Source organism: Callorhinus ursinus, unplaced genomic scaffold (genome assembly GCF_003265705.2).
Source record: "Callorhinus ursinus isolate GAN/ISIS: 27379988/994484 unplaced genomic scaffold, GSC_fseal_2.0 scaffold1, whole genome shotgun sequence".
Taxonomy (NCBI): domain Eukaryota; kingdom Metazoa; phylum Chordata; class Mammalia; order Carnivora; family Otariidae; genus Callorhinus; species Callorhinus ursinus.
In genome coordinates, this window is record NW_027397063.1 from 1,450,250 (window position 1) to 1,473,127 (window position 22,878).

The 22,878-nt window shown below is 46.8% G+C and overlaps 1 protein-coding gene across 5 annotated transcripts in view; it reads right to left on the bottom strand.

Moving 5' to 3' along the window:
- DOP1B (DOP1 leucine zipper like protein B) overlaps positions 1–18,096 on the bottom strand; it is a 112,361-nt gene extending 94,265 nt beyond the window's left edge. For all 5 annotated transcript variants that reach the window (XR_003208165.2, XM_073890920.1, XM_025871590.2 and 2 more), the window contains exons 1-2: positions 17,940–18,096; positions 11,331–11,495 (exon numbers count right to left, since the gene is read on the bottom strand). Coding sequence is in view for 4 of the 5 variants with exons in the window: in XM_073890920.1 (XP_073747021.1) it covers positions 11,331–11,468 (138 nt within the window). In the remaining variant the exon portion in view is untranslated. The remainder of the gene's footprint in view (positions 1–11,330; positions 11,496–17,939) is intronic.
- Positions 18,097–22,878: the final 4,782 nt, after the last annotated feature.

Consider the following 22,878-nt stretch of genomic DNA (forward strand, 5'->3'; position numbering starts at 1 on the left):
CATGCTGAGCACTGGCAAGAATATGGAATAACTGGAGTTCCTGTACACTGCTGGAGGGTTATAAAATGATACAACCACTTTGGAAAACGATTTGCCAGTTTTTTAAAAAGTTAAATATGTATCTACTGGAAGTAATCCAAAATGTCCATTAATAGGGAAATGGACAAATAAGTGGTATACATCCACGGCATCCTACTCAGCAGTAAAAAGGAATGAACTGTCAATCTACACAATCACCTGGCTGACTCTCAAACTGGTTTTGCCAAGTGAAAGACGCCAGACCAGGGAGTAAAGGGTACATACTGTATGATTCTGTTTATATAAAATTTTAGAAAATGCAAACTAGAAGATCAGCGGCTGCCTGGAGATGGGGGCAGAGAGGGATGGGGGGAGGCATGGAGGGGAGGAAACTTCTGGGGGTGATAGATACATGCCCCTTATCTTCAAGGGATATACACATGTCAAAACTCATCAAATTATATACTTCAAGTATATGTAGTTTATTGCATGTCAGCAAAGCCGGAAAATAAAAGAAAAGGAAAAAGGAAAAGACCATTTAAAAAAAGATAAATAAATGGGAATGCCTGTATTTGGCTCACATACAAGCCTGAACACAGGCGTTCACATTCAATCAGCTGTCCTTTTTGAAAAATAGCCAAGTTTAACTTAATGCCTTCTGTATTAGTTTGCTTGAGCTGTTGTAACAAAATATCACAGACTAGGTGGCTCAAACAACAGAAACTTACTTCTTACAGCTCTGGAAGCTAGAAGTCCAAGATCAAGGTGCTAACTCGGTTCTCCCGCCACCTTCTCGCTGTGTGCTCACCACATGGAGGAGAGACATCTCTTCTCTCCCTCTTTTTATAAGGCCACTAACCTATTGGATTAGGGCCCCACCCTAATGAATGGTGGGGCCCTAATCTTAATTACTTCCTGAAGATGTATCTTAATTTAATCTTAATTACTTAATCTTAATTACTTCCTGAAGATGTATCTCCAGATAAAGTCACACTGAGACTTAGGCCTCCAACACATGAGTTTGGTGGGGATAGGGGAGACATAATTCAGTCCATAGCACCTTCCTTACCACGGCCTGACGTGAAATTTCTAGTTTCATAACTTTCTTGACAGAATTTATAAAACATTAAGCAGACAACAAGCTCTTTCCTTATCCATAAACTCAATTCTGCTAGATGAGCTTTTTCTGCCCCCAGATGTGCTTTTGCTATTAGCTTACTGGGGGAACAATTCACCTGCCCAGAGCTGGACTATTTCCACCCCTCCAGCAGATCTCAAAGAACAGCAAAATATCCTCTATTGACATGCAAAATACATACACTACCTATGTAGTGCTATAAATTACTGAAAGTGTATCAGTCTCCTGATTTCAGCAGAGAAATGTTGTTTCCAAAAGGACCGTGTCAGCCTCACAGTGAGGCAGCTCCCACAAGCCCGAATCAGCGACCCCCTTGCCGATTCTCAGCTCCTTCTGGAGAACATGGGACAGGGTACGGAGCAATAATGCCACGTGAGCCCCGACGTGTCACCTACCAAGAGGAGGAGGAGAGAACAGCAGCAGGGGACTTGGCAGCCTCTGCCACAGTAGAATGGGGAGTTCCACCGGACTTTCTATTAGCTACGTCTTCTATTCTGGTGCCAAGGACATCAGCACACTGCCAGAAGCAAACAGGCCTGCTGTTTACCACCATCCTGCAAAGAAACAGTTCTACTTTGCTGACACGTGAAGAATCAGTAATTGCCACAGACAACCTTCCAATTTGGTCTCTTCCCAGAAGGCATTCAGGCCACATCTTTCTAGAATGACCCTAACACCACGCTTACCTGAATGCGTCTACCCCTGGGGTCACTGCCATAGGTGGCAGCAGATCGCTGGGAATCAACTGAGACAACCGCCCCAAACTGAGGTATCACACTCTAACAAAATGGCCCCTCTGGGGCGCCCGGTGGCTCAGTGGGTTACACAGCTGCCTTCAGCTCAGGTCATGATCCCAGGGTCCTGGGATCGAGCCCCGCATCAGGCTCCCTGCTCAGCGGGAAGCCTGCTTCTCCCTCTCCCTCTGCCTGCCTGCCGCTCCCCCTGCTTATGCTCTCTATCTCTGTCTCTGTGTCAAATAAAAATAAATAAAAATCTTTGAAAAAAAAATGGCCCCTCACAGTGAGGTGACAAGGAACCAGGCGTCACAGGCTCAGCGCCGCAATTCATCAACAGTGAAGGCTGGGAGGGGCTCAGGTCCTGCCCCAGTCACTGGCTAGACAGAGTCTGGTCCAGGGGGATCAGAAGCAGTGATTTCAATCACATCTCACGAGATGCCTGGGTGGCTCGGTTGGTGAAGTGTCTGCCTTCGGCTCAGGTCATGATCCCCAGGTCCTGGGATGGAGCCCCGCGTCAGGCTCCCTGCTCTGCGGGGAGCCTGCTTCCCCCTCTCCCTCTGCCTGCCGCTCCCCCTGCTTGTGCTCTCTTGTTCTCTCTCTCTGGCAAATAAATAAGTAAAATCTTAAAAAAATAAAAAAAATAAATCTCATCTCACGGGAAAGAGAAAGAGGCTGGGGAGGAGGACATAAGGAGATACATGGGAAAGGCCAACCGGAAGGACAACACCCCCCCCCAAAAGATACCCCACAACAAAGCCCCTACGAGAAAGCTGGTGCAGAGCTTATGAGGTGAAGTCAGATGAGACACGAATCATCGGTGTTATGGTCTGAATGTTTGCGTCCTGCAGTACGACAGCACTGGGGGGGGGGCGGGTTGGGGGGACAACTAAGTCATGAAGGTGGGGCCCTCATGATTGGGATTAGTGCCCTTATAAAAGGGACCTCACAGCGCTCCCTGGCCCCTCCGCCATGTGAGGACACAATGGAACAACTATCTGTGAACCAGGAAGCAGCCCGCACCAGACCCTGACTCTGCCAGTGCCCTGATCTTGAACCCCAGCCTCCAGAACCGTGAGAGAGGAAGGCCTGCTATTCCGAATCCGGTCTCAGGTGTTCTGTTACAGTAGTCCACACAGACTGACACAGTCGGGAAGTTCTTGGCACACATCCAATCACCACACGTGCCAGAAGTGAAGTTCTTCACGATGTTGCAGGGCAGTAAAAATAAGATCAAAGAAGTAACGCTCTAATGTTCCATAAGGGGTGTGATGGAAAACCATCTGGGATTCCATCAGAAAGAAGCTTTTTGAAAAAACTGGTATATGGAGAGACAAGCTGCACTTCATTGTCAGACCCTGTTACAGGCTAAATGGTGTCCCCCAAATCCCTATGTTGAAACCCTCACCCCCAGTACCTTACAATGTGACTATCTGGAGACAGGGCGTTTGGAAAGGCAATTAAGGTAAAATGTCACTGTCCAGGTGATGTCCAAGATGACTGACGTCCTTGTAAGAGGAGACTAAGACTTAGACATGCACAGTGGAGAGACCACATGAGGACACAGGGAGAAGGTGGCCACCTACAAGACAAGGAGAGAGGCCTCAGAAGAAACTAAACCTGCTGGCACCTTGATCTCGGACTTCCAGCCTCCAGAACTGTGCAAAAGGTAATTTCTGTTAAGTCGCCGAGTATGTGGGATTTTGCTATGACAGCTTAGCTGACTGATACGGAACTCAGACTAAAGAAGCTTTATCTGAACTAATACTATCTAACAGAGAAAAGTAGTTGATTAGGGTTAGGGTAAGAATCAGAATCCAGCTCAGACTCATGGAGTTTCCAGGTAGAGAGGTCCCGAAGCTGATCAGTTCAGCTGTAGACCAGAACAGTTCACCTGGTCTCCCATCTCCAGCCCACATTCTTCTGGAAATAATGCAGCGCTAAGTCTGAAATGCCACAAGGAGGCTCTGCGTTAACAAGGAGGTGCTGTCCTTAAGCGCTAAGACTTGAGAAGCTGAAACTAACAATATCCAGCACCTCCTATTTCTCTTGCTACTCATGTCACCTGCTTTCTGGCCATTTCATGAAACAGTAGGGTGCTGAAAAAAAGCATTAAAAAAAAAGGTGCTTCGTTAAGGACCATTATGACGTTTTTTAAAAAGGAGTTTCAAAGATCAGGTTTTTTGTTTTTTTAAAGATTTTATTTATTTAGGGGCGCCTGGGTGGCTCAGTCGTTAAGCATCTGCCTTCGGCTCAGCTCATGGTCCCAGGGTCCTGGGATTGAGCCCTGCATCAGGCTCCCTGCTCCATGGGAAGCCCGCTTCTCCCTCTCCCACTCCCCCTGCTTGTGTTCCCTCTCTCGCTCTCTCTCTGTCAAATAAATAAATAAAATCTTTTTTTATTTGACAGAGAGAAAGCACAAGTGTGGGGGGAGCAGAGGGAGAGGGAGAAGCAGGCGCCCCACTGAGCAGGGAGCCCAATACGGGGCTTGATCTCAGGACCCCGGGACCATGACCTGAGCCAAAGGCGGATGTTTTAACGACTGAGCCATCCAGGTGCCCCATAAAGTTTTTAAATGCACAGAGTTTATTCATTTCTACTACCCTCCGTTTCCATAATCAAAGTTGTAACCCAGGCTTGGCAAGGGGTTGGGTTTGCCAGGGCTCAATTTGTACTTGTTAATTAAAATTTGTCTAAAAATAATCAGTGAAAGATGATGGCTTGAAGTCTCAGATAAACAAGCAAAAATTACCCTATTCATGTTGCTACACCTGAAAGCCATAAAAGGTAAACTTTTCTCGGGCGCCTGGGTGGCTCAGTTGGTTAAGCGACTGCCTTCGGCTCTGGTCATGGTCCTGGAGTCCCGGGATCGAGTTCTGCATCGGGCTCCCTGCTTGGCGGGGAGTCTGCCTCTCCCTCTGACCCTCCTCCCTCTCGTGCTCTCTCTCTCTCATTCTCTCTCTCTCAAACAAATAAATAAATAAAAAAATCTTAAAAAAAAAAAAGGTAAACTTTTCTCTAATACATGAAATTCAGAAGATGATACCAAAAGTTTAAAAACTGATATAATTAGAGCTCATAGTCTAATAAACCAAGACCTCTTGGGGCCCAGTTTTCTCATCCAAGAGTTGAGCTAGGTGAGCCTTTCGTTCTTGTCTATGGTTAATGTTTTATAACCAACAATCACCCACCTTAATTAAAAAGCATCTTGACCTAACCTTATTATTAACCTACAATAGTGTTTCTGTTCGCATTATAAAGATCTTTTACTAATTCGTTACTAATTTACTCACTGAATTTCTGTGTACATGTATGAGTCCAAGCAATCTGACCATTGCCAAAGCCTTAACCTCCTTATTCACATAAACTCTCATCAGGTTCCCCGAATGCAGAAGTTGTGAGTCTCCCAGGAGTTAAGTGAATGCCGACACTGACTGGGACTTGCTCCAACCAGCACCTTCCCAAATCCTCTGCCCCAGTACCTCTGATCTAGCTGCAAAAGCTGCCCACAGCCACCGCAGCAGGCTCCCACGCTCAGGCTCACTGCCCACGCATCAGCCAGAGGGATGCTTCCAGCAGGTAACGAAGGCAGCGGGCACCTTGCTCAGTGGTTCTTCCTCCCTTGTGGAACAAGACCGTGTGATCTGCCCTGGCTACCTCTCCTCCCTCGGCTCCTATCACCTCTCCACCCCAGCCACGCCCGCCCCCTACTGTACCTTGGACACAGGCCCACGCCCCAGATGGTCTCCCCGCCAGCTCGCTCACTGCATCCAGGCCTCTGCTCAAATCTCAAATGTCATGTTATCAGAGCCATTCCTGTCTGATCTAACACCCAACCTTCCTTCCTCCCTACCCTAGTTCCCTTGCCTGCTTTATTTTTCCTTAGCATCCAGCAGCTGATAGCACATATTTATTCATTGTCCGTCTTCTGCGAACAAAGCCTTATGAACTTGTGTTCAATGCCGTATCCCCAGCACCCAGGTGTTCAATATATCTTGGTCCTACCACTGTATCAGTTTGCCGGGCTGCAGTAACATGGCACCACACGTTGGACGGCTTAAACAACAGAAACAGATTGTCTCTCAGTTCTGGAGGCTGGAAGTCCAAGATGAAGGTGTCAGCTGGTTGCTTCCTTCTGGGGGCTGCGAGGGAGAATACACTCCCGACTGCTCTTCTTGCTTCTGGCAGTTTGCCGGCAATCTCTCCCGTTCTGAGCCTTATAATCGCATCAGCCAGATCTCTGCCTTCCTCTTCACATGGCGTCATCCCTCTATGCATGTCTGTGTCTGTGTCCAAATTGCCCCTTTTTATAAGGACTCCAGTCAGAGTGGATCAGGCCCACCCTAATGACTTCACTTTAACTCCATTAGCTCTGTAAAGACCCAGTCTCCAAATAAGGTCACACTCTGAGACACTGGGGGTTAGGACATCAATATATTTTTTTTGGAGGACACAACTCAACCCATAACAACCACGTAGCAGCCGAGTGACATCGGGCAAGTTAGTTAACTTTCGTCAGTAAAATAAGTCTTAGTAATTCATTGTACCTGCTTCATTTGGATAGTGAAGACGGTGCCCCTGACATCAAAAAGGTGTATTCCTGTCCCTTTATGTGAGCCAACAGATAGTGACATGAAAAAAGCTCAAGAGCGTGGGCTTGGCAGCCAGGCAGTCAAGGTTTGAGCTCTCTCTGCACTTGCTGGCTCTCATCTTGCAGAAGTTGCTTAGTCTGAGACCAATCTCCAGATACGCTGTTATTATAAAATAATGCACATCAAGTCCTTAGCACATGGTATGCTCTCTCGGAATGTCAGCTGTCAGAGGCAGGGCTGAGGCAAAGAGGGACAGTGTCACCTCATCCCACTGATGTCTTGCAAATTTTTTCGTTCATCACTTAATCATACACAGCAACACAAAACAGAAAGCTCGAGCATAGAAAACACAGTAGTGCCACTACACAGAATTGGGTACCGACTATAACAAAAAGTTGTCTTTTTAAACTTTTATTCAGTATCACTCATATCCAACTGCCTACAGACATCAGATGGGAACATCGAACAGACACCTCAAACTGGCCAGTCCCAAAGTGAACCCCTGGGCTCCCTGCCTACCCCACGGAGCGGGGTCCTCCCCAGGCTCCCTCCCCATTGCACCTTGTGGCTTCTGGGAGAAAACCTGTGTGTCCTACTTGACTCCTCTATTTCTCTTGCATCCCAAATTTGATCCATAAACAAACTGTTATACCTTCAAAGTATATTCAAAATCCAAACCCTTCTCCACTGGCCCACCTATGTTACAGCAACAGCTCCTAAATGGTCTCCCTGTTTCTGCCTTGCCTGACCCCCACCCATTCTCTACCCCCTACAGAGCAGCTGGAACCTGCTCTAGCGTGCTAAGCCAGGCCATGCTCCTGGCTCGGCTGCCCTCCGGGGCACCCGCCAGCCCCTGACTCAGTGGCCACCGTCAGACTCCAGTTTTAAAGGACCTACAAGACTGGATGCCCCCCACCCCTTATCCCCGTGGCCTTGTGCCCTACACTCTCCCTATCCCTCACTTGAGCTGTGACCTCACTGGCCTCAGACACACCAGAGCCTCTGCACTGGTCAAAGGGTGCCTTCTCAGCAAGGCCTTCCTTAAAGACCCCACCTGGTATCACAGTGCATCCTCAACGGCTCACCGTCGCCTTCATTACTGTTCCCACACACTCGTCACTACCTGCCATCCTGTATATTTTGTTTATCATCCGGCTTTCCCCTGGCCCCCATGTGGGCAGGGTCTTGTTGGTTTTGCTCTCTGCTGTGCCCTGATGCCCAGGACACTACTAGCCCATTGTAGGGACTCACACAGCTACTGAATGCATGAAGAGCCAATGCTTTTAAAACTCCTCCAAGAAGGGTTCATCTGTACTTGATAACCTGCATTTTAAAAGGTGGGTTAAAATGATTAAACATTTTAGGAAGTTTTTCAGGCATACTGAGACAAGGCTTGTTTAACAGGATACCTCATGGCTTGAGAATTGCACTGACCAAGTTTATTATTTTAGCTAGTTCAAAATGTGTATATTCCTAAATAAATGGAAGACATCCAGTGTTCACGGACTTGGAAGACTTAATATTGTTCACATGGCAATTCTCCCCAAGTGATCTATAGAGTCACTGCAATCCCTATCAAAATCCCATTGGCATGCTGGCAAAAAGTGACAAGCTGATCCTAAAATGCATATGGCATTTCAAGGGATCCAGAATAGCCAAAACAATCCAGCACAACAAAGTTGGAACAACAAAGTCATTTCCCCATTTCAAAACTTACTACAAAGCTACAATAATCAAAATGTATGGCACTGGCCTAAGGACAGACAGATAGGTCAATGGAAAAGAAATGGAAGTCCAGAAATGAAGCCATCTACTTATGGCCTGCTGATTTTCAACAAGGGTTCCAAGGCCTTTGGAAAGAACAGTCTCTCCAACAGATGGTGCTGGGACAACTGGATTTCCTACAAAAGAATACATTCAGAGCCTTACTTCACACCACGCATAAATACTAACTCAAAATGGATCAAAGACCTAAATGTAAGAGCTAAGACATAAAACTCTCAGAAGAAAATACAGGGGAAAATCTTCATGATCTTGGATTCGCAATGGTTTCTTAGATATGACACCAAAAGCGCAACAGAAGAAAAAGTACGTAGCTTGGACTCCATAAAAATTAAAAACTTCTGGGGAGCCTGGGTGGCTCAGGTAGTTAAGCATCTGACTTTTATCTCAGCTCAGGCCTTGATCTCAGGGTCGTGAGTTCAAGCCCCGTGTTGGGCTCCACGCTGGGCATGGAGCTTACTTAAAAAAAAGAAAAAAGAAATTTAAAACTTTTGCATTAAGGGTACCATCAAAAAGGTGAAAAGGCAACCTACAACCTAAGTGGGGTGCCTGGGTGGCTCAGTCGTTAACCGTCTGCCTTCAGCTCAGGTCATGATCCCAGGGTCCTGGGATCGAGTCCCACATTGGGCTCTCTGCTCAGCAGGAAGCCTGCTTCTCCCTCTCCCACTCCCCCTGCTTGTGTTTCTGCTCTTGCTAACTCTATCTCTCTGTCAAATAAATAAATAAAATCTTAAAAAAAAAAACCCAAAAAACCTAAGAATGGGAAACAAATATCTGCAAACCATATATCCAACAAGGGTCTAGTATCCAGAATATGTCGAGAACCCTGAGAAACAACAACAAAAAGACAAACAACCCAGTTTAAAAAAATGGGCAAAGTATTTGAACAGAAATTCCTCCAAAGAAGATACACAGATGGCCAATAAGCACATGAAAAGATACCCAAATTATTAGTCATTATTGGGAAATGCAAATCAGAACCATAATGAGACATCACTACAAAAGCTATCATTGAAATAAAAAAAATCTGAAGCATTAGTGAAGATATGAAGAAACTAAAACTCTCGTCCATTGCCGGTGGGCACATAAAACAGCGCAGCCTCTGAGAAAGCAGGCTGGTGGTTCCTCATAGTTACACATAGAATCAGTAATTCCACTGCTCGGGTCTATACCCCAAAGAAGTGTAGACAGGTGTACACAAATCTGTACACGAATGTTCACAGCAACACTATTCACAACAGCCAAAAGGTAGAAACACAGATGTCCATCAATAGATGAGTGGATAAACAAAATATGGTGTGTCCATATAATGGAGTATTATTCAGCTCCAAAAATCAATGAAGCACTGATACACGCTACAACATGGATGAACGTGAAAACACGCTAAGTGGAAGAAGTCAGACACAAAAGGATATTGTATGTGTGCATGTATATGAAATGTCCATAGACATGGAAAGTCGATTAGTGGTTGCCAGGGCCTGGCGGGGGGTAGGGATGGGAGGGTTTCCTTTTGGGTTGGTGAAAACATTCTGGAACTAGTTGGTGGTGATGGTTGCACAATACTCCAACTTAGTAAAAGCCACATAACTGTATGCTCTAAAATGGTTAAATGACAAATTCTAGGTTTTGTGGATTTTACCTCAACAAAAAAAAATAATGAACACACCCCCTCCCAAAGTAAGTTGCTATTTTTAGATTCCAGGAGAGTCAAGTACTAAATAAAATACTGAAACACCTAGAAGAACTTGAAAATGCCTAAATCCCATTTTAGCGCTTCTCCCTTTCCCCTAAAAAAGAGACCCACCTTCATGGTCACTGTTCTCTTCAGCTTGAGAATTCCTGAGTTAGGGCTCTACAGCCAAAGCACTCTCAAGCTCTTATCTGCTGTTTTACTACCTCTGTCTATCCCAGGCAGGCCAGCCATGACAGTCACGTGTAGTAAATACATCTTGCTAGAGACCACGTAGTTTCCTGGCCACTACCTCTCATAACTGCCGGCATTCTTCACTCCCTCCTCACGCCCTCCCTGCATTCCTGAGGAGGTGAATGGAGAAATTCTTTCTCTTCATTAGAAGACCCTGGTGTGTATGACCTCATGAGCGGAGAGCTGAAGAGGATGCATGGGCATCTCCCAAGTCCCATATGGCACTAGGGTTCCAAAGTCAGGTATCCTAGACAGGAGCCCCAGCCAGGCAGCAACAAAGCCTGGGAACAGTGTCTTCAAGCCCAAATATCTTCTACCTAGAGTAGAAGCCTTGGGCTTTACTAGGTCATCCTTTTGGGCAGGACAGGAACACACAGTGGTCCCGTCTACAGAACACAAGGTCAAGCCTGCATGTGACCGGTTTTGATCTTCCTAGACCAGACCCTTTTCTCCTCATCCAAACACACTCACAATTTCTGGGCAGATTTCAGTATTTATGTCATCCCTTGGTCTTCCATGAGTTACCCATCAGCAGTCAAATGGCCAAAAAATGGACCAAAGAAGAAAAAGCCATAAAAATCCTAAGTAGCACATGAAAGATAATTCATCTTTGGGGCGCCTGGGTGGTGTAGTAGGTTGAACCTCTGATTCTTGGTTTCGGCTCAGGTCATCATCTTGGGGTCCTGGGATCCAGCCCTGCGTTGGGCTCCATGCTCCGCGGGGAGTCTAATTGAGATTCTCTCCCTCTGCCTCTGCACCTCCCCCCCTTTCTCTCTCTCTCAAATAAATAAAATGTTAAAAAAAAAAGATAATTTATCTTTGAATAACTGATTGGTCAGTTTTAAAGTTTATCTTATTTAGATGTAAATATAGTTGAGAAAAAGACTGTTCAGCTATTCCATCGACTACATCCACGGTATAATTCTATGCCCAGAAGGAAAAAAAAAAAGCTGGAAGTAAGTATACTGACCAGGTTAACAGCAGGTAACTAGAATTACAGAATTATGGGTAGATTTTCTTATCAGCATTTTCTAATTGTTATAATCACCATGTCATGTAATAATAAAGAGAATTCCTTGAAACAATAAAAAGACAGCTGTGTCCCCGCCTCCATGCAATCAAATACTCTACACTCCACATACCTTGTTGAGCTTGCCCAGTGAAGATATGAGATCCGCCCATTCACTTGAGGACTCGAAATTTCTTAAGGCCTTTTCTATCACCGAAGAGTAAGTTCTGTATCTGTAATCATTCAAGAGTTCCTGCTCTTCTGGATCCATCTTACATCCTCACAGTGGAGAAAGTATCTGAAAGTGAATCAAGAAAGAAATGAGGGAGGTACTCAAGGACACAGAGCATTCCCAGTCCAGAGCTGCAGTGGACATGTGTCCACAAACACAACCGTGCACAAATGCACTCAGCAACGCAACTGAAATATTTAGCAAGGCTCCTGGGCCAGGCACTGTGGTAGATAAAAGGCAAACAGTTCCGGTCCTCTTGGATTCTGAGGGAGACAAATGCAGAGCAGAAAAGAAGCAAAAATGCCAGGATTCCTCTTAACTGACAAAATTAATTCTAGCAGTGAAACTTACAAAGCCTCTCACTAAATATTGTTGCCCGCTGGTAATTCTGAATGCAGGCGGCCCTTCCTACTGTAGGACATTTATAAAAGCTAAGGAAAAGCAGGTCAATGCTATTAACCAGAGCAACCTCTTTAGTGATCCAATCCTTTACAACTAGACTATGTTAGAGGATTGGAAATATTCTAGAAGAAAAACTGATAGGGGAAAAAAAAAGTTTAAAAAATAAGGATGTAAGAGTACACTGTCTGAAATCAATGTTGCCAGAAATCCACCAGGTGCCTGTTTAACTACTAAGCTCCAATCACCCACCAATCCCCCCAACCAGCCGCTGCCCTGACAGCTTCACGCCTCCATGTGTAGAGCCTGGACATGGGGTGGTGATGCCAGGGCCCAAGCAATCACCATTTTATTCTTCTTGACCTTGTATGTTCTTTGACGGATTCTTTTATTTTTTTCCTGTGGCTAGATGCATTCATTATGTATGAACCACTGCAGCTATTATAAAGCCTGAGACCAATACGGTCTCATCCTGGTTCCAACAGCAACCATTTTCTCTTTTTATCTCCAAGGTGACAAAAGGAAATGAAGAACAACACGGAATGCTGCACTCATTTGACTACATGAAAATATCCAACATTTATACGTGACAATGGACGCAATACGAGTGCATGCTTATGTCAAGTTTTGTTTTTATTCTTTCATTAACAAAAAAAAAATCTGTAGGTCAATCTATCAGTTTATTCAAACAAATTACAACTCAGAGATTTTCCACAAGATAAGGAAATGTTCAGTGGTTCCCTTGATCTGGCATCAAGTTCCATCCTTTGGCATTTTCTCAAAAGGGACGCCTTAGCGTTCTGATTTGCCCTCCTTCTTTAGTCTTCATCTGATGAAGATCTACTTAAAGCGTGGCAGGCACCTACCCTAAAATTCCTTGTCCCCTTTTCCATACTAAGGGAACCCAAATTTTGTTCAGGGTAGTGCTAACAGCTCTATGGGGTAGCCACGCACAGCTCTAGGCAATGAGGGGTCAGTAGAAGCTGGTGGTGGGGCCTCCAGGAAAGCAGTTTGAAAGGAGGTAGACTCCTCTGGCCTGGGCCTCTTGCCTTTACTCCTGCCCCTCTTTCTGCCTGGAACAAAGGTTTGATGTTGGAGGTGAAGCCATGTGTGGCAAGCAAGAGGCAAAAGCCATCCTGGGTGTACGACTTTTGTGGGTAAGTAGAAAGACACAGCAGCTGAAGCCAGAGATGACTTTAAGAAGGCACCACGTCAACCCCGGACTCGATGTTTTCTGCACAGAAGAGCTGATCTAAGCCACCGTTCAATCAAGTTTTCTGCTACTCACAACCAAACACAATCCTGATATACGAGGACAGTATTTCACTAGCACACAGTCTGAAAAGACAGTAAAATATAGAGCAATGGGATATCGTTAAACACACTGAGAATGCTGTAGTTAGCTAACCAAGTTGTGTGTCCTCAGGCAAAATGGCAAATATCACAGTGGAAAGAAACTGAACTGTAGGTACAACATGTTCTTTAAACCTGAGTCTTTCATTTATTGGTGAATTTCTGAGAATCCCATGGTATCTGCTACTTCACTTTCTGGTCATTCTGCGCCCATTCCGATATTCCCAAGACCACCACAACTTCTAAGTTTCCAACGTCAGTGGAGTTTTTACCTCTCAGCAGTACTGTGCAGCAGACCCTTCCCTCCTTCCCAAAACAGCCTCCTTTCAGCCCATACCCTCCTCTGGCCCCACCAGCCCTGTGCTGGTTTCCACCTCTCCACTGTTCCTTCTCCTCTGCCAGCTAATCCTCCTCTATCCTACTGCCAGATACTGCCATTTCCTGGCACCAAGTTTTGTTCTCTTTCTATCCTTGGCCATCTCCCCATTCCTACCACTTACAAATACCATCTTCATGCTAATGACCCACGGATTTATAATGCCTGCCCAAACCTTCCCCTCTGAGGTCCAGATTCACGCAAATACCTACTTGACTCATCTGCGCAGATGTGGCATAGGTGTCTCAAACTTAGTGCATCCCAAACATCCAACAACAAAATATGGTCTAGCCATACAATGAACAAAGTACTGATCTATATGACAGTGAGGGTGAACCTGAGAAATAACATAGCGGAAGAAGCCACGCAAAAGGCCACATATCGTATGATTCCATTCATATTACATGTCCAGAACCCGTGAATCTGTAGAGATGGTAAGTAGATTAGTGGTCGCCTAGGGAAGGGAGTAGCAACAAGGAGGAACTGCAAATGGGCACAGGAATCTTCCTGGGGTAATGGAAACGTGCTAAAATTGAATTACGGCGATGGCTGCACAACTCTGTAAATTTACTAAAAATCACTGACTTGTACACTGAAATCAATGTATAGACTTATGGTCCATAAATTACACCTTGAGGGGGTGTCTGGGGCCTCGGTCGGTTAAGCGTCTACCTTCAGCTGGAGTCATGATCTCAGGGTCCTGGGATGGAGCCCCATGTTGGGCTCCCTGCTCAGTGGGGAGTCTGCTTCTCCTCTCCCCCTGACCCTCCCCCCACTCCGGCTTATGCTCCCTCCCTCTCCCTAATGAATAAATAAGATCTTTTTAAAAAAAAAACTGCACCTCAGTAAAGCTGTTTTTAAAAAATCCCTATACTCTTGATTCTACCTGCTCAGTGCTCCTTCTCCAGTCTTCCTTTCTTCAGGAAGTGGCCCCACCATTCATGGGACCTTTGACATCCCCCTGGACTCTTCCTTCTTTTTTTTTTTTTTTAAGATTTTATTTATTTCTTTGACAGAGAGAGACACAGCTAGAGAGGGAACACAAGCAGGGGGAGTGGGAGAGGGAGAAGCAGGCTTCCCGCGGAGCAGGGAGCCCGATGCAGGGCTCGATCCCAGGACCCTGGGACCACGACCTGAGCCGAAGGCAGTCCCTTAACGACTGAGCCACCCAGGTGCCCCGCTCTACCTTCTCTTACTCACCCAAGTCCTGCTTCTTGTCCTTCCAAAACACCTGTGGACTCGATTGCTCTCCACCTCTGCCACACCACTGCGCAAGCCACCTTTCCCCTATAAGCCTGCAGACACTTCCTCATGGTTCCCCTTCACTCTCACCCCTCTCCAATGGTTTTCACACAGCAGTCCAAGAATCCTCTTAAAACATAAATTACAGCACATCCCCACCATGTTTAAACTCTTCCCATTAAGCTTATAATAATCCAAACTTCCCCACCCCATGGCCTACAAGGGCCTCTCTCTTCAAGGCACTCTGCTTATCCTAAAGCTGACTCTGCCTATCACAGAGCCTTTGCACATGCTGTGGCTCTCTGCAAAAATATACTGTACTTTGTATATGAACATGCACAATAAGATTGCCCACTGATTCTTGGGAAGGCCTCCTTTTCCAAAATACTAGCCTTTACACTTTTTTTTTTTAAAGATTTATTTATTTTTAGAGAGAGACAGAGAGAGCCTGCAAGCAGGGAGAGGGACAGAGGGAGGAGAGAATCCTCAAGCCAACTCTGCACTGAGCGCAGACCCCAATGTGCAGCTCCATCCCAGGACCCTGAGATCATCAGCTGAGCCAAAATTAAGAGTTGGTCGCTTAACCAAATGAGCCACCCAGATGCCCTTTGCCTTCACACTTTTTTTTTTAAAGATTTTATTTATTTATTTGAGAGAGAGAGAATGAGAGCCAGAGAGCACGAGAAGGAAGAGGGTCAGAGGGAGAAGCAGGCTCCCTGCTGAGCAGGGAGCCCCGATGCAGGACTCAATCCCGAGACTCCAGGATCATGACCTGAGCCGAAGGCAGTTGCTTAACCAACTGAGCCACCCAGGCGCCCGCCTTCACACTTTTTAAAAAATATTAAAGGATGGCAAGGAGAGATGGTTGTTTATTTTCCCAAGTAAGACGTTAGTACATCCAAATAGTCCATAACTTTTTTTTTTAAGGAAATTTACAGGTTTGAAATGTAGCATCTCAACCACTGCAAAACTCCATGCATAGTCTTCACCATATTGTGTCTAAGCACTGGACAAAGAAACATGGGGAAAAAAACAGGATTCCACTTTCATAGTTCATAACATAATACAAGAGGAAACACCTAAACACATAATTTCCATTTCAGGTGGCACACACAGTGACAGAAGGTGTCCTGAGTTAACACTGGCACAAGGAAAAGACAGAGGAAGCCCAAGTACCAGCAGAGGAGAGCTCAGAGTCAAAATGTGGGTGGCTAGTTAGTAGGAAGAGAGCCTTGGGGTACTGGGGTGGCTCAGTCCATGGAGCGTCTGCTTCGGCTCAGGTCATGATCCCCGGGGGCCTGGGATGGAGCCCCACATGGGACTCCTAGCTCAGCGGGTCTCCCTCTCCCTCTGCTGCTCTCTCTCTCAAATAAATAAATAAATCTTAAAAAAACAAAAAACAAGGGAGAGCCTTCATCTCCGATAGTTTGTAATTAGGAGCTGGGGTGGCAAAAAGGCACCACCGCTCATGGCAAAGGCAGGTGTTGGCCAGGTAGAGCAGGTAACTGGAGCAGTTCAATGTTATGGTTGGCTACACGAAGAAAGTACTATTCTGTGTAACTAAAAGCACAGATGAGAAGTTTAGAAATAGTCATTCAAACAAGCTCCTTTATTTCAAAATATGGGGCATTCAATACTATGCTACTAGGCAAGTCTGGGTGGGCTTGGTAAATCCATCATTATGCATGCATTTATCTTATGCAGCACACAAGAATCCTATGACATGGGTATTATCTTGAGGCTGCTCAAGAGGAGTATATTGGGAATCGGGCCCCCAGAAAATTACCCAGGGCCCTCAACAACCAACTGGCAGAGTTAGGAATCCAGCTCAGGTTAGCACAATGGCACAGAGCCTTTATTTACTACATTATGCTACAGGTAAATTAACAGTTCAGCCCCTAAATAGCTCTTCTGACAATGATCTTGCAACCTATCCTGAATACCTTTCCTGTGAGAGACTCAGCTCCGGAAAACTGATAAGAGTTCCACAGCCTACTAACAATTACAAACACAAAGAAGTAATCATATAAACAAGTATATCTGACCAGATGTATCTGCCTTAAAGCTAAATATGTAAGAAATTTCTCATCTTATCCATTCTACATTTCTTAGAAAAACAAGTTTAGGCGAAAAATCAACTGCCAGATCAGAACGAAGTCAACTGTAAAGATGTTTACATGAAGGAACATGTGAATTAGATGAAAAGAGTGAAAAATCACAAATAGCCACCCTCTCACGAGCAAGAACATTAGATAATGGCTCTTAGTCGACAGCACAGAAACACTCTTCTGCCATTGGTTTAATCAACTCTGGGGCACATTATTTTGAATTTGGTCTTTCAGAGTGGTAATTAAATTGCAGCGGAAAAAATTTTAAGACTAACGGGAGCAGGCTGGGGGGGGAGGGGAAGGCCTCCATCGCCTTACCAAAAAATCCTACAAAGGTTTCTCCAAATACAGAGCGACTGTCCCAGGTTAGGGAAACACCTGCGGGTAACAGCAGTCGCCCTACGAGTTGCTAAAGGTCCATCCACCCGGCAGCTGGCGGCGATCCTGCAAGACTCCCGGACCGGGCGGGGACAGCGCGCGCACTGCGGCTCCCATCCCTTCTCCAGGGGACAGTCTGGGAGACTCTAAGGTCTTCCCTTAACATAAAAGCCCTCATTTTACGAAGGTTTCGGTCCTTAGCCCTCCGCCGGGACCAGGACCGCACGGCAAACAAAGGCGCGGCTTTCCGTAGTCCGCCGGCCGAGCTGAAGGGAGGGCGGGCGGTGACCCTCCTGACCTCCACCTGCCCGAGGGGAGGCCGCGCGGGGCCGGCGAGGGCTTGGCCTCCCTTCCCTTGCCGCGGGGGGCCGGGGAGCCTGAGGGACCCCGGGCTGCCCCGCGGGGTCCCGGGCCGGGGCCCACGCCCACGCGCGGCCTCTCCGGGGCCGTCCCCGCACTGCAGCAGTGCACGCCGCGGGCCCGGGCCGCGGTCGGGGAGCCCCCCTCGCCCCGGGACCGCCCCCACAGCGCTGCGCGAACCCTGAGCACCCTGGGGAGGACGCCCGCGCCGCCTCGTCGCTCCCGGGCCCGCGGGAGGAGACACCACGGCTGCCCGGGCTTCGCCCAGCGGCCGAGGGCGTGGGGCCGGCTTACCGGCAGCAGCAGCGTCCCTTGTCGGCGGGCGCGCCCACCTGCGGCGCGGAGGAACTGGCCGGGCTGTGGCAGGTAGAGCGAGCGGCCGCTGCAGCTCAGCCAGGAGCCGAGACCGTGGAGGAAGCGCCGCGCCCGAGCACGAGCGGCCGCGGCCCCAGCCGGCGGGGCGGGGCGGGACGGTGAGGAGGGCCCTTGTCAAGGGGGGCGGGGTCAGGGCGGGCCCTCAGCGCGCGGGGCGGAGCAGGGGGCGGGCCCTCGGCGAGCCGGGGCGGGACCAAGCGAGAGCCCACAGTGCGGTTGCAGAACCCGGAGGCGGGCCTTTGACCCGGGGGATGGGATCAGGAGGCGGTACCGCAGCGCGCGGGGGGCGGGTCCTGGGCGTCGGCTCTGGGGCGTGGGGCTCTAATCCCTAGTCCGCCACAGCTTCCGGGCGGTTGGGCGGAGCTCTCAGCCGCCGCGACTAACTGCCGCCTTAGCAGCGGAGCTGCTCGGAGGAAGGCCTGCATAGGTGGGCGGGGTGCCTCCGAGTTTCAGCTGGGGCTCCCCCGGCACACCCAAACGGAAGGGGACAGCGGTCAGTTTATCACCGTGCTCCAGGAGGGGCTTTGGAGTTACGGACGAGAACCGTGGGGCCCAAGAAAAGTGGGGCCGATGGCACATGGCTCACCCCATCCTTTCCGCTGGGACCACACCCAAACCCTCGGGGAGGAGGTGAAATGAATCCTTCCATACACCCTGGGGCCGCAGGAAGCCCCGGGGACCTGGTTAAGGCGCCCCCGCCCCCCAGAGGCCGCATCTTTCTTGACCTTGGCGTCAGAGGCGAGGGAATTAATTCGTGGAATGAGTTTCATTATGTGGGTTCTGGCTCAGAAGGAGACCTCAGTCAACTCTAAAGAGCATTAATATTTCCAGATAAACTCAAACCCCTTCCTGTCGTCCTCAGGAGCCTCCGGACCTGCACAGCTCAGACCCACCCAACCTGGCCTGACAGCTGCAGGGGCACACGCACCTTGAAGGAGTGGAGTCAGGCAGAGTTCACCTGTGTATCCTGATTGCACCAGCTGGGGCTCCCAGCCAACCAAAGCTGCGGCACCTGTTGATTGAGGTAGTAATTTCTGCACAGGCCTCTGGCCATTTAACCCTTGACAGTCCCTTAAGGAATTTTCAGATCTAATCTGGGGCTCCTAAAAGCTAGGCCCCCCTGAAAGAGTTAGGAGGTGGGAGTGGGAAGTCCACGAACACTTTGAAATTGTACAGAACATTTTGTGTATATGCTTCTGGAAAAGGGTATATAGTTCATATCAGATTCCCAAGGGGATCTATCGCGGGCCCCCAAATCACCAAGAATATTTTCATCGTTTGGGACGCTGGACCCCCTTCCCAGGCTTCTGATTCTGATTCCATCTGCATTTGGCATATACCAAGTGCACCAGATGTAAATCCTCTAATGGTCAATTTTAGGAGTGGTCTTAAAGTAGAAGCAGAGGAAAGCTAAAGGATGAAGCATTTAGTGGGAAAAAAAATAATTTCATGAAACTGATTTCCTGATGAAGATATGAGAAACTCCATTTTTATAAAAACAGTTGCCAAAGAGGTGAGGTGGGGTTTTTTTGGTTTTGTTTTAGGTTCTTCAAATCCTAGCCACACTCCACACTGCATTTAACTAATAATGAAAGAACTGCTTATACTCCCCACTGAAAGGGAGAACCAGTCTATTCATGTCAAAACCACCATGTATAACTTTGTCCTAATACATTAAAATAAAATACATGCCTTGTATTTGTCACCAATCTCCAAAGAACTCCAGGTGTGTGGAAAGTTAATTTAAAGTAATTTTGACAGATTCAAGTATCATAAACCCTTAAAAGAACCACTACATTTATAATCAGGATTGACAGCATTAAGATTTGAAAGTTTATTCCTAAACGAAATGTTTCCGTGGGTCAAGTTGTCACACTTAAAAGTCTACTAAGCTGTGTTTATCTGTTTAAGACATATAAATAGAGCCTGTTACTTACATAATAATATGCTAATCAGAGCATTTCAGATTTAATTTGAACCAGAACTTTAATCCTTGCCCCTTCTGATAATAAAGAAGGGGTTATAAATAAGATGTGACTACATTCTCTGGCTCAGGCTGGCCCACCTGTTAGAGGGATTGGCCAGGTAAACACATTCTGAATTTCCATATGCAAATCCTGGTGATCCTCTCACCCTGTCTTTTCTGTAAGCTAGATTCTCCACCACCCCATCTGGACAAAGTCCTGTATAGTTCTATATATGATGCTGTGCCCACTTTGTGGTTGATTTGTAGTAACAAGTAAACCTGTGTCAGGATCATCATTATCACCCGTCATTATCACACTACATCACTGTTCAGGATCTTGGTCTGTGATACTCTTTACTGAAGGTCACTAGGTGAAGGAGAAGCCCAAAGGCCAGGCCTAAAGCTGATACTGTATGTGGGTTTAACACACGTGTCAGCCTAGAAAAGTGTATCACGGAGAAGCTGGTTCGGACAGGATCACTGGCTCCATTTGGTGTCTCAAAACACACAGAATGGGATAATCCACTTAAAATATGCCCCATTTAAACCATGTTTCATTTACCTACTTTATGGAAAAGTTCATACAGAGGCTAAATGGGGGATCTAATAACCAGATGGCTTACAGATCACTTAGATTCGATGTATCATCTCCCCTAATTTTTATACCAAGGGAGTTACCCTGGTCTCTAGACTTGTAATAGTGAAGCTGGGCATGCCAAGCACTAGGCACCGAGAAAAACCAAGAAATTGCAATCCTGGTTTTTCACCTGGATACGATCCTGGCTCTTGGCTCTTGGCTCTTAGCTGTGGGATCTTGGACAAGTTAATCAACTTCTCCAAGCCTTTTTCTTTATTTAAAAAATGATATTAATGCCCATCTCAAAGGACAGCTGTAAGAAATATATAAAACAACATAGGGAAAACATTAAGCATGACATATGGCCGAGTATGCCATGGTTCTCAATTCATGATTTTTTTTTTCCTTCTGACTTAAACCTAATTATTTTTTTCACTACAGCACACCGTGAAACATTCACATGTATTAGTTAGATTCCTTTCAGTTGCAAGCAATAACATAATTCAAACTAGCTTAAGGAATAGGAACATTTAAGGATTCAGGGGTATCTTGGAGCAGCTCTTCGAATCTGGGATCTCAGGAATAGTCTGAGGCCAGGTAAGGGATGCCACGATGGGAGTTGGGACAGTTTCTCTTGGGGCCACTCTATAAGTGTGTCCCTTGAGAATTGGTTGCTTCTTTTTCTGGCTACACTTGGTTCCCTCTGCTCCATAGACCATGTGGGGCGGGGCGGGGCCACCCACAGTAATAGCTCTGAGCTTTCCCTGATCCAGTCTAGCTAGTCCTCCTCCTTAGAAGACAGGCCTACAGCTGGAACAATCAACAGAGGCTAGCAGGACAAAGTCACCTTGTGGCTGTGGCAGCTGCAAACATGGGAAGAAGCAGTGGGCGGAGGGTGTTGGGCAGACCATCCCATAAGGGTCCCCTATGACCTTTCCATAAACATGAGACATGCTGTTCTGATCAGCAGTTTACAATTAACAGTCTTCTAAGCGGGTACACGCTGATCCAAAAATGTCAACATGATGCTTGGCTAGAGACAAAAAAGGGAGAAGAAATAAAAGGAACTGGTCTGTTTACTTGTGCATTTCCTGTCTGTGACTCCATTAGGCAGAACCTGAAAGTACTCTGCAGTCCTGGTGCTACTGCTCATCACTGGCAGGGTTCTGGAGGCTGGCTGCAGTTGGAGACCAGAGTACGAAAGATATCGAAGAAACATCGAAAACCATTAAAATGTTTTTAGAGCCAGACAAGAAGTCATTAAGATGTCTTGGGAGCTATGGTCCTAGACAAATACAAGAGCAAGCTGGATTTGATTAGGCAATGTAGAGATGGCTAAAGGAAATGAGATGCAGTTTGGGTGGGATTCAGACGTCCCTCTACCCAAAGTGGATGAAGAAGTGAGGTGTGGGTTGTCAGAGCTAAATGACACTTTGCCATGCTGCCATCATTAAGTTGGAGAGTCCAGAAGCACTTTGCATGCTGTGATATACAAATAACACGGTTACCTGCATAGTCCTAGTTCCCCCAAATAAATGAAACCTTGAGCATTTCCATATTCTGCTTCTCAAAAGGAAATGGTCTTTTTTTTTTTTTTTTTTAAAGATTTCATTTATTTGACAGAAAGAGACACAGCAAGAGAGGGAACACAAGCAGGGGGAGTGGGAGAGGGAGAAGCAGGCTCTCTGCTCAGCAGAGATCCCAGGACCCTGGGATCATGACCTGAGCCGAAGGCAGACGCTTAACGACTGAGCCACCCAGGCATCCCAAAAGGAAAATGGTCTTATCCCTTATTTCTGCAATGCCATCGTCAGGTGATACGATGTGACCTTTGTGGTCATAATCAAGTGACAACATTGCTGTATCTCATGATGAACAGCCCATCGTAAACTTGGTAAATTTTCATTCCTTTGTCCATTGTGCACCTGTTGTATTTCTGTTGTTTGGCTAGCCATTCCTTCTGAGGTCGACTCCCTAGCAAACGTTCTTCACAAGTGTACTTCTCTTTCATAAGATTCTTTGGTTTCCAAGTCCTTTTTCTACAGGGTATAACCAGAACCCAGGAGGCCGATTATAAAACCAATCCCATTGCTTATTGTCAGAGGTTACAAAAGGGGCTCAAGGAGGCATCTGAAGGGTCACCTTGGGCTGTAGCTCCGAGGGGAGCAGGAATAGGTCTGGGAGAAGGTATCTGCATGTGTCAGAGCAAAGAGATGGTCTGGACAAAGTTGCCCATGCAGGAACAATTTGAAAGAAGGGGCATGGCAACTTTGCAAACCTTCTGGGAACACAGATCGCAAAACCCAAGTGAAAAC